Genomic DNA, 12,717 nt, shown 5'->3' with positions numbered 1-12,717 from the left:
CTCACATTGTCTTTCTTATCTCGACTGTGTTTCTTATCGCTGACCTGGATGAAAAACAGCGTTACCATGCCAACGGGTGAAGTCATTTTTATTTCTCATGTCCAAACCAATGACAGCCACCCACCTGTCAATCAAAGCGTCCACGCTATTAACCCTGCATAACTTTAAGCCTTAATATAACGTGAACAGGTGAGTTGTATATAAATTCACCCTCAGTACAGTTGTCATGAACGGGGAAATTAGCTACAGAGACCAAAACTGTTTTTTGTACCAGGCTGTAAACATGTTTATTTCTGCTGTGAAGTTGGACATTTGGACATGGGGACTTATGGAGACTGACTCACTTCTGGAGCCAGCCTCAGGTGGACGTTAGAGGAACTTCACTTCACAGACATGGAGGTTTTCTTACAAACCAAAATAATCCGTTTGCTGGAAATGTTCATTCGTTTCTGTCGTGGTTCATGTGGAAGTCACTGAGCGTCGAAGAAACCACCTCAGAAATAACAAACAGTGACTCAACGCTCGCCGTCTTCGCTCTGGGTAATTGTGCGATTGCTTTAGCATGAATTCAGCGTGACTCACCTCGGCCGCTTCTTCCGGTTCATAAAGTTTCTATGAGATCAGACTCATAGAAAGTTAATTAGATCATTAACTGACTAAGTTTGTTGTGTTTGAAGAAACAGGAAGAGCCGGATCCTGGTTTCTGACGCAGGCGATGTTATAATTAGTAATGAGTGACCGCAGCTGAAGTGAAGCTGAGTGTTCTTGAGTTGGTTGACTTGGGATTCTAAGTTTAAACCAGAGGCGATGGATAGTTTTGAACAATAGATGAAGAGAAAATTTAAATTTTGATAAAAACTAAAAGCTTTTTACAATCAGTCTAGATTTGACACAGGTTCAAGAAATCAAACCAGATCTTCCTGAGCTGAATAAAGTGACTGTAACACTGTGTGACGCATACAGAATCAATGCTGCAAGAGTGGATTCAGTACCAGAGAAGAACAGGGGAACTTCTAAAACAGCATTAAAGGTCCAGCGTGTAGGATTTAGTTTCATCTAGTGGGGTACACTAATGTACTGTAGAAAATAAACTGAAATGTAAGATTCAACACACCCTGTAAAGGTATTACTGCTGTCAAACTGTGAAACCACTGGTGATACGCGACGTCCTCCTGGTGTCACGTTGAAGAGTATCCGAGCATCAACCTCCAAAAAACTGCATCAAATATTAGATGCTTCATCTTTCATGGATGACCTTCATACGAGAAAACACGCAGTGTGACCGAGCTGTGTGATGACGCATGAATATGTTTCAGGATCGATGAGCTCTGAATGAGTCACAGCAGACTCACAACAATCACAAACAGGAAGCACACACAGAGCCGCGTCGTCGCTAAAGTAACACGAAGAAAACATTCAGATATTTTACACAACATCGGATCAAAGCTCACGGTTAAGTCTTTGTTTTTCTTTAATGTTTCCATGACGACGACTGTGGGAGGAGACAAAAAAAAAGACTCCGCCCGCAGGAAGTCAGCGTGAAAGCTTTGAACACGACAAACACAAATTCACAAAAAAACATCTTTCATCTTAAAGTCTTTTTCTGGAGCCACATCACATGTCGTCCTCAGTTGCCATGGCGACAGAACAGTTTGGAGCCGTCCTGTACGTCCAGTCGATGAAGACTGTGACACGGGCTGAAAGCCACGAAGTAAAGGGACCTTTAGTCACCGCCGCTCTTTGTTGTTCATCAGGATCTTTAAATTTTACAGTTTGTAACAAAACAACAACGAACAAACGACAAACAGAGAAACGTCATTTACACCGAGTCACTTCATGTGTCTAAAAAAACAAAGGTCCAGGTTTTACACAGTCTGCGGGGACGTCACGGAGACTACGTCCAGGTTTTAGACAGTCTGTGGGGACGTCACAGAGACTATGTCCAGGTTTTGAGACACCTGAAATGACCTGAAGTATAATTGAAGCTGTAACACACAAACATCATTCAGAAGCTCACAGACACAGACAGGAAAATAGGATTGTCACAGTAGCCTGTATTTACAACAATATGTACACACACACTCTCTCACACACACACACACACACACACTTTTGGTCAGGACTGTCTGTTCGTTTGAGCTTTGAGCTCTCACACTAGACTACGTCAGGATGTGACGGAGGATGTTACTGACGTAAAACTACAAAGTCCAGAAGATGGACTACAAAACATCTCAGATAGTTCTGAGCACGCTCGTGTTGTTCCATGCAGGAAACATAAACGTGGACAACCTGACGTCATCATCAACGTCACAATTCAGATAATTAAACATGAGCAGGCGTCCGACTGTGGAGACTGTTTTCAGTTTCTGGAATCGACCCTGTGACAAAAATCACACAGACGCTGCAGCTTTCACACACACTCGCAAAAACATATTAGCTGTGGACACACACACACACACACACACACACACAATGCTCAACAGCATTTGGTAGAACATTTGGTAACACGATGCTGCAAATCGTGTCATATTTCAAAATAAAAGCTGCTGACTGACTTGTAATACCTGTGTGTGTCTGTGTGTGTGTGCGTGTGTGTGTGTGTGTGTGTGTGTCCTCAGGTATAAAGTCCAGGACTGACCAATCAGAGAGCAGAACATGTCCTGAAGAAGCAAAGTTCTGGTCGTTTTGCAGCAGAACAGTACATGGTGAACGCCTTCATGTCAGTTGCTTCTTTCACCGTGCTCTGCTACATTTGCTACCACACAGTCCCATCAGTGTATATTTATATTTATGTATGTATATATGTGTGTGTGTGTGTGAGTCTTTGACTCACCTGCCAAAAGTCGTGGCAGCGCCCCCTACAGGCTGAAAGAAAAAAAATCTCAGCGTGAAATGTAAAATTTGTCCTGAAGGTGGCACCGGAGGAAACGTCACGCGGTCGTTAAAATAAAAAAACGTAGATTTAAAACATGAGCTTCGTTTTTTTATCTTGCAGCAACAACTTCCCACGTGGTTCTGTGTAACAGACCAGCTCAACGCAACAACGCAACGTCCCGGATACGTTTGTGTCAGTTTCCGGTCACGTCTCGGCAGAATGTGACTGATGAGTTCAGGTGAGTCAGATGAAATTTGGCAGGTGAGAACTTCACATTTGTGTTTGTGTGTCAGTCTAATGATGAGGAGCAAACGCCACCGAATGCTGAGTGTCACTCCTTCCTCTCTCATCCTCCTCTTCCTCCTTCATGCCTCCGACAGCCACCAGCGCCTGCGTGGAGTCACATGACTGCTTCTCTGCGTCCTCATCGTACGTTGAATCCATCGTGTTCGGTCTCGACCTTCCTCCTCCTCCTCCTCCTCCTCCCCTGCCAAGTCTCAGAACGCCCACAGCCCCGCAGGTGCGTTTGGCGAGCGCTGCCAGCTCCTGCCGGGCGAGCGGGTTGAAGAGGATGTAGAGCAGTGGGTTGACACAAGCCGGCAGCGGAGCCACGAGCAGCAGCACCCCCTTTGCTGCCTCCGGCCCGGCGGCAGAGAGGCGCAGCAGGGAGGAGAAGGAGAGGAAGGCGACGGGGAGGTAGAGGAGGCAATCTGAGAAGAGCAGCCAGGCTACGTGTCGAGTCAACGCCACCTCCTCTTCGGCGGCGGGTGGAGCTTTGTTGGCTCTACAGTAGAGGCGAGTGTAGGCGACGGTCATGAGGAGGAAGCACAATGAGTCGAGGAGCACCAGGGAGACCGTGAAGGCCAAGGAGGATGAGGACAAGGAGGAAGGCAGCGGCAAACAGAGGGAGGTACTACTGTGTCCGGCCACCAGGGGGGGCAGCGTGACGGCGAGGCCCAACAGGAAACACAGACAGACGGCCAGACGGATGGAGAGGGGTGATGAGGAGCGACCTGGAGAGAGAGCAGAGTAAAATCAGGTGACGCCATCAGGAATACTTTCCACCTGTGTGTACTTGTTGTGTTTTTCACACCGTTGTGTCTGTCGGTTTTGTGGTGGCGTGCAGCGGCGGCCATGTATCGCTCCAGAGCAGCGATGGTGAGCAGGAAGAGGCCAGTCTGCGACGCAAACACACACAGGAAGCCGCTCAGTCGACACAGGAAGCTGCTCTCCCAACTTGCCCCGTACCTGCAACATGAAGAGTCCAAGAACCGTTTTGTCCTCCAAGATACGTGACTTTAAAGTGATCGTTACAAATAAAACTGGATCCATTTTGAGATTAATAAGTCAACTTTTGTAACTCCATATCTGAAGTCCCATGAGTTTCCTAGAGTCCCCAGTGCTCCCTGAAATTCCCAGTCGCCACAAACTACCCCACAATTCCCAGAGTTTCTGTAACCCCTAAAGTTACAACAAGTCTTCCAAGAGTCTCTCAAGTCCACAGGGTCCTCACAAACTAGAGTATATCGAAACTCCCTACAATCTCAAATTCATAACCTCTGAAGTTCCCAGTCTTCTAAGAGTCCCTCAAGTCCACAGAATCCTCAGTATTCCCAAAGTCCCAACAATCCCAAGAGTCCTCATAACCTTTACAGTTCCAAGTCTTCAAAGAGTCCCTCAAGTCCACCAAATCCCCACAAACTTCAGTATACCCAAAGTCCCAACAATCTCAAAAGTCCTCATAACCACTAGAGTACCCAGTGCTCCAAGAGTACCCAAAGTCTCCAGTCTCCACAAACCACTGTATTCCCGGAGTCCCTACAGTCCTCTAGAGGTCCTTGCGCTTGAAGGTTCACCCAGTTCCTCCTTCTGATTCTGTTTTGTACCTCCAGAAGCTGCCGAATGTCCAGGCATCCACTGCAGCCAACCACCCACTCCACACTCCCATCAGGCCATTCACCAAGGCTAGTAGACCAATCAGCAGCTTGGGTGGTGTCACAGAAGTGGCTGAGGAAAAGAAAACTGACAGGACGACCAGGCTGTTGCTGACCAATGAGAGCACTGCGATGAGCCACACCCCTCCACGGATCAACCAGCTGCCGAGCAGATGGAGGCAGGGGCGAAAAGGTCCTGAACGAAATAAGTTTACTTTACGATCAAAGAAACATCAATAAATCTTTGGTAAATGTATTCGTATATATTAATATCATGTTTTTGAAATGTCACTGATTAAATAGATGGCTTGAGTCTAGCAGAGATAAGCAACTATTCAAGTATTAGATGTACAATGTATGTAAGTATACTCCTTGTGTATTAAGCTGTGTTTGATTGCAGTTGCTTGTTACCTGGTGCAGGGCTGCAGTGGACAGAGTGCTGAAGTTTAGGCTCATCTTCAAACTCGATCAGAAAATCCTCCCAGTCCTGATCGACTACAGAGATACAGCAAGAAGAGCATGCATCAGTCTTCAGAGACCTTTACTTTGAAATATCACTCATCACAATACGACTCAGTTTTCATAGTTAGGCTAGAGACAGAGAGACAGTAAGGCAGATATTGATATTATGAACGTGAACAAAGCAGGATCAACTCTTCAAACATTGAATCTACAGCATCAGTTTATTTAATCATTTCAAGCCCTGCGTGGCTCCTAAATTTACAACCCAGAAAAACTCCTAAATATACTTATTTAACTTTATTGGCTTTAGTTACTTTTCAGATAAAGATTTTTGCAAGAAAACACAAGAAAGTTCATCAAATCTGACGTTTTGTTTATCTTCATGTCTTCATCTACATACCCACAAGTCCCCACAAACCATAGTATTCCCAAGGTCCCCACAATCCTAACAGTCCCTGAAACCTTGTAAATTCCCAAAACTCCAAGAGTCCCACAAGTCCATCGCTGAGCCGGGTTTTCTTCTTCAATTTTTTTGGGGCAATACCGCCCCCAAACGAGCAGCTGTTGTAACTGCATGACGGTGCCCAGGCGGCTTGGTCCGCCTTCAGAAGTGCAGTGTGAAAGTGAGACAAACCAAATGTGACCAGTGTCGCTTCACTTGGTGTTTACATTGGAAACTACGTGAAGGTGAAGGAGTGTGGTTGGTGTCACCTTGGCTGGACAGGACGGAGGTTTCTTTCCCAGGAGAATCCGCTGACTCCTCTCTCTCCCAGGATGAACTTCCGCCTCCTCCTCCTCCTCCTCCTCCTGCTCCTGCTCCTCCTCTCCTCTCACAGGAGACGAAGGCGCAGCACTGGAAGGCGTAAGGAAGCTCCATCACCCTGAACACACACACACACACACGCTCAGCGAAATATCCCTTTAAATGCTTTCTAGTAGACTCAATGGAGACAGACATGTGTGTTTATGTGTGTGTGTGTGTGTGTGTGTGTGTGTGTGTGTTCACCTGACTCTAGGCAGGTCCTCTCGGGTTATTAACTCCATCAGCTGTGTGTTTCCAGCCAATCGCAGGTGAGTTAAACTCTGCAGACCAATCAGAGGCAAAGACGACAGCTGATTGGATGACAGGTCTCTGCAGAGAGAGAAAAGAGAAACTTAATCATCATAATCTTTGCCTTGTTAAAGATTAAACTAATTGTTCCCAACCTTTTTGGCGTGTCATGAAACAGCAGCTGTTCATCATTTACAGACATCTTCCGTAAAACTCACCTGGTTTGATTTAAAGCTCGACAAGGGTCAAACATTTAACAAAAACTGCAAAAATTACAAAACAGATTTGTGTATCAGAACTTTGCAGATAGCAGACCAACGTTTCTCAACACTGAAACATAACATTGACATAAAATCAACGTTAGTTCAACTTAAAATCAATCACTGTTCTATCATTAAGCAAACATTGAAATAACATTAATTAAACCAATCCACAGACAGCAGACCAACCCTGAATCAACGTTGCCTTGTTATCTGGGTTGTCTTCTCCTCTCAGGACTACTCAGATTCATCTGGTGACCCTTTGGAGGGGCCCGACCCCTCAGGTTGGGACCCACATTTTACTGTGATGCATGCAGATCTTGTCATGGTTGTCATGGTTACTCACAGTTTGGTCAGAGCAGGCAGAGCCGAGAACGAGTTCGACTTCACCGACGATAATCTGTTCCACGATAAGTCACTACAGACAGAGAGAGAGAGAGAGAGGCAGTCAGGGAATTGAACCAGCGACCTTCTGTGGACAGATCTGACTTGTAGTTTAGTGAGCTTGGCCTGCTGAGCTGGTGTTTGCTGCCGTGTCAGCGTGGATTCAATCAAAACTAGCAATGGTCTTTGTCTCTAATCCAGGATAAACGCGTGTGTGTTTATTATAACACTCTTATTTCTATAATAGTATAATAACACGAGTCATCATGTTCAGAAAGACGTGACAGAGCAAACTTTACAATTAATGCTACTTTAATACTTTGGTCACGTCCAAGTCTCAGATTATAAATGATAATCCACCACTTAAAAACTTTTGTATGTTTTGTGTGTCCACCATATTTATCTCACAAGATCAGCGACTTCAGCAGCCAACAAAGAATTATTAGAAATGTTTCGATCACACAGAGTCTGGGAGATAAAGCCACAAACTGCAGTTCCTCTAACGTCCACCTGAGGCTGGCTCCAGAAGTGAGTCAGTGTCCATAAGTCCCCATGTCCAAATGTCCAACTTCACAGCAGAAATAAACATGTTTACAGCCTGGTACAAAAAACAGTTTTGGTCTCTGTAGCTAATTTCCCCGTTCATGACAACTGTACTGAGGGTGAATTTATGAACAACTCACCTGTTCAGGTTATATTAAGGCTTAAAGTTATGCAGGATTAAGAGCCTGGACGCTTTGATTGACAGGTGGGTGTCATCACAGATGGTTTGTTTGAGCAACCAGGCGTCATTCAGCCGCCTCAGGTCCACAGATCCACGTCTTTAGATTAGTATCAGCCATGTTTCTGTGCAGTTTTCTGACTCTGAGCCAAACTATGGCATCATACCTGTCCCATCAACAACCAGACCACCTGCATCTGTGTGTGTGTTCCCATTTGGAAGCATTTAAAGGGGGCATCTTCGGATCACTGCTCAGGATCTGCAGCCTAATTAAAGCTGCAGACCCTGAGAGTGTGTGTGCGTGTGTGTGTGTGTGTGTGTGTGTGTGTGTGTGTTCTTACAGCGAGCGTAGTGACATCAGACCGTGGAAGGTGTTCTCCTCCAGTTCCTCTATCTCGTTATGGTGCAGATCACTGAAACACACACACACACACACACAATATCAGCTCTGATATTTCCATTACATCACGTTTATCATTCTGTTTTACAACACACACACACACACACACACAGTTTTGTTTCAGAGCGATCTGATTGGTCAAACAGCGGTGCTAATTATTCCCATAATTCACAGCTGGCTGTACTTTATTGGTTGCTATGGAAACAGTTAAGAACACAGTGACTGCGCGGCAGATTCGAGAAGAAGTCAAACTCACATCTTCTGAACGCTCTCACAGCCGGAGAAGCTGGGAAGAGTCTGGATCCGATTATAGGAGAGGTCACTGCGGAGAGAAACGCCTCAGTCGTTATCACGCTTCAAAGAAAATCCAACACTCAGTGAACGCATCACGGTGTGAAGCTCTGAAATGCCTGTCCACTTCTTAATGGACTAATTAATGAATGAATCTTATTCAGCGGTCACATGCTGCCTCGGTTTGTCTGTCGATGAGCAGCGTGTTGCGTTCACTGTCGCTCTGTCGTGTCTGAACTCACAGCAGCTGAAGGTTTGGAAGCTGTTCACACACTGACGATGGCAGAGACGTGATCCGAGCTCCTGTGATCGTCCTACACACACACACACACACACACACACACACACACGCACACATACACGCACGCATAAGGAAGACATGGTAGATGTGTCAATAAAGGGTCTCAGGTCACATTCTGCTCAAAGGCACATTGGTAGAGTATTAAACACAGTCCAACATAGTACACTATGGTGTGTTCAGGTGCATTAAAGGTGTAGTATGTTACACTATGGTGTGTTCAGGTGCATCAAAGGTGTAGTATGTTACACTATGGTGTGTTCAGGTGGATTAAAAGGTGTGCATGTGGAGTTAACTGATTATAATATAGAAGAAAATGATGAAATAAAGATGTACGCTGCTGCTGTTATATAAACTCGATGCCGTGTTGCGACAGGATGCGGAGGCGTGCAGTAATGCTGCGATGGATCATTTGAAGGCAGACAAGTTGAAGAATGTGTGACGGTTTGTTTGGTTAGAGTTCGACTGGTTCAGTGTGAGGTTACCGCTAAACACACACGCTGCTTCCACAAACCAGCGTAAATGGAAAAAATACAAGAAAATAAACAGCGAGAAGGTGTTTATTATGACACGGAAAACTGGGTCACAACACAGGAGAGAACAGAGTGTGTGTGTGTGTGAGTCTCACAGGCTTTCCAGGCTCTTGGTTCCCGTCAGATCTGGAAACTCGGTGAGATCCGCAGCTCCGTTCAGAGAGCTGAGAGACAGACGAGAGAAGAGTTGGTGTTTGTTTCTTTACAGCCGAAGAGAGGGAACACAAAGAAAAAATATCTTCTTCTTTCACTCAGTTTGTGTCTGATTCACTGAGGCAGTGGTTAATTACTGAATCAGCACGTTGGACTGACTGAGTGTAGAAAGCAACATCATGACGTCTGTTAAATCATGTCCTCTATTTCTATTTCTAGGGACTATTTCTTTCAGCGGAGCCTCTAGTATGAATTATGATGGAAACGTGGCCATTTCAACACAGGTTAATTAAACTTTCTCGTCCTCACATGTTCCTTTAAACAACCTACAGAAACACTACATGGACAAAAGTATTTGGACACACCTGTCTTCTTGTTGGAGGAGGGATGATGTTTTCAGGGTTTGTTCTAGGCCCCTTATCTCCAGTGAAGGTTTGTGTCCAAGATATTTTGGACAACGCTATGCTTTCAACTTTGTGGCAACAGTTTGAGGAAGAATGACTGTGCCCGAGCGCACAAAGCAAAGGTCCATAAAGACATGGACAGAGCCCTGACCTCAACCCCACACTGCACCTTTGGGATGAACTGGAACTGGACTTTGTGAGCCAGGCCTTCTCGTCCAACCTCATAAATGCTCTACAGAATGAATGGACACAAACTCCCACAGAAACACGCCAACATCTGGTGGAAAGCCTTCCAAGAAGAGTGGAAGCTGCAAAAGGTGACCAACTCTATATTAAAGTATTTGAATGTCCCTGTTGGTGTAACGGTCAGGCGTCTGAACACTTTTGTCCATTTAGTGAATCTAAACCTGTTGCTTTACAACAGACACTTCTCCCTGCAGACATTTTGACATAAAGAAAATAAACAGCCAGTGTCAGACTCTCTCACAGCGTCCGTAGTTCTGGTAGGTTCTGGAAGGCAGACCGTCCGACACACTGGATCGGGTTGTCGTAGAAAAATCTATAAAAACACAAAAATCACCTCATTGTGAAATAACACAGATGTGGCAGCATATTGATTAACAACTGACTCCTCATAAGCCCCGCCCCTTGTTGCTCTGTGCTCCAATCACAGTTGAGCAAGCTTCAGTCAGAACCTGCAGCACGATGAAGCATTAAAGTTCAGCAGTTTGACAAAACCATCCCAACTCAAGGTCTCTTAACAAGCTTCGTCCTGAGCTTTCGACTGTATCACACAGTCTTCATCGTGAATCTGTGGCCGACACGGAGGTGTTAAATCTTAGTAAGTGGACCTTGAGTTGGGACTGGTTTGAGCGATGAGTCGGTGGTACCCACATGGTGATGAGTGACGGGTTCCCAGTGAAGGCGTGCTCCGGGATGGACTGGATGTTGTTGCTATGGAAACCACTAAAACAGGAAGAGATAGAGCAGCATTTTACAGGTGGAGCCACTTTAAATAGTTTATGCACAGTCCCAACCTGGGTCCCAGCATGAGGGGTCGGGCCCCTCCAAAAGGGTCACCAGATAAATCTAAATGAAGCCGTGTGAGTCGTTGGTAGAACTTGTAGTTTGTAGAAAATGTGTGTGAATTATAAACAGCTGCTGATTTTTAACAGGACAAACATGTTGGGCTCTATTTACAGAATATAATCTTCTCGACTTCATTTGTGTTTGATCAAGGGTTAGGGTCCAGTTGTAGAGGGGATAGATGTATCATGTCCAGCTGTTGGTAGTGTTGTAGAGGAGGTCCTCTCTGAAGAGCTGGAGGTCTTCAGAAGGTTTGTGAAGGTAGAGAGGGACGCCCCTGATCTGATAGGAACTGGTAGGACGTTCCACCAACGAGAAAGGTTGAGAGTCAGTGTCGATGTTGATGTCATGGTGTATAGTCGGTTTGGACTGGGAGGAGCAGCAGTTCAGCTGGAGGTGGTCTGAGGGGCATTCAGAGATCGTAATTTGGTGGCATCTAGCCTTGTTTTCCCATTCCAAGCTTGAAGGAAAATCTATGGTTGCCTAAAATATGGGAAAAAAGGCCCTATCCAGATCCAGCGATAAGTTTGTCCACTCTGGGCTACTGTAGAAACATGGTGGTTCAACGTGGCGAACTCCGTGGAAGAGGACCCACGGTGTCTATAGATATGAAAGTCTGATTGTCAGGTGGTTAAGCACTAATAAACACAGAGTTATGAAGATTATATTCTGTAAGTAAAGCCCCATAAATCTGACACATTGGACCTAAACTACATAAAGTACTTAGGTACTTCCCACCATGTTTTTAAACCTTCTTCTATGTTCACTAACTTCCTTTCCTTTTTTGCCTCCCAGCTCGATTTGACATTCAAACCATCATCAGATATGAAACACGTAACGTAAACAGGAAGTTTCCCGTGTCTACCTGAATGACATCAGCCATCAGGTTTTATGGAGAGTCACGTGAATCAAGCAAACATGGTGAATAGTTAGGTGTTTCTAGCTTTTCAGCATCAGCTTAAAGGATTGAAGTTTAGAAAGGTGGTCTGATGTTTGCTGGTTTCTTCTGCACCGCATACATGAGTGTTGTTTTCCTCACGTACGTACTGTTGCTTCAGACTTACAGTTCTTTGAGGTGACCGAGCGAGCGGACGGCCGTCGGAAACTCGACCAGACTGTTGTAGTTCAAATCCCTGAGAGAGAAGAAGAAGTTAGAAGTGAGAGCACACACTCAGACTGGGAATAACTTCTCTGTACTGGAAGTGTCAGCTCTACACTGCTCCATCACATCTGTCACATCTAAATTGGGAATGCTAAACATAAACTGGGAATATTAGGTTGAATGTTGATTGCTTTGAATCGTTAACTTTAGGAGTATGGGCTCTGTACTGGGAATGGTGAGATCTAGACTGGGAATACAAGTTCAAGACTGGTAATGCAGCTCCAGTATATACTCGTAATGTCAGCTCTGGAAAAGGAATACCAGCTTTACTGGGAATATCAGTTCGAGATGTTGGATTTTCTCTAGCCTAGAATGGGAATAGATACTCTACTGAAATGAAAATGTTAGCCAGGATACCAGATCCACTCTAGAAATGGTCAGCTCTGAACTGGGAATACTACCTATATACTGGGAATGTCAGCTTTCCACAGGAAGTACTAAATATGCACTGGTCAGTTCTGGACTGTGAAAGCCAATTCTAAGTTAGGAACGTTGTAGCTATGGACTGCTGATACTAATTCTAGACTGGGAAAGCCAGATCTGTACAAAGAAAGTTCAACTTTAGACTGGAAAACCAGGAATATCAGATCACACTGGAAACGTCTGTTCTAGACTGGGAATACCGACTCTACGCTGGATTTTGTCTGTCCTGGAATGGGAATATTTGCTCTGTTTGGAATGGAAATGAGATGGAATACCACAT

General features: G+C 45.1%; 1 protein-coding gene across 1 annotated transcript; it reads right to left on the bottom strand.

The window, feature by feature from the left end:
* Positions 1–362: 362 nt before the first annotated feature.
* Positions 363–11,985, bottom strand: LOC104935806 (leucine-rich repeat-containing G-protein coupled receptor 5-like; the record flags this gene model as incomplete). The annotated part of the gene is made up of 14 exons (XM_027276221.1): positions 363–3,888; positions 3,969–4,123; positions 4,762–5,005; positions 5,221–5,304; positions 5,983–6,152; positions 6,278–6,403; positions 6,929–7,000; positions 8,029–8,100; positions 8,344–8,409; positions 8,621–8,692; positions 9,305–9,373; positions 10,254–10,325; positions 10,661–10,732; positions 11,917–11,985. Coding segments are annotated over 14 exons (2,062 nt in total), but the record flags the coding sequence as incomplete, so codon positions are not given.
* Between the last annotated feature and the right edge of the window lie 732 nt (positions 11,986–12,717).

Source organism: Larimichthys crocea, unplaced genomic scaffold, assembly GCF_000972845.2.
Source record: "Larimichthys crocea isolate SSNF unplaced genomic scaffold, L_crocea_2.0 scaffold326, whole genome shotgun sequence".
Classification (NCBI taxonomy): domain Eukaryota; kingdom Metazoa; phylum Chordata; class Actinopteri; family Sciaenidae; genus Larimichthys; species Larimichthys crocea.
This window is presented reverse-complemented; position numbering and strand designations above follow the sequence as displayed.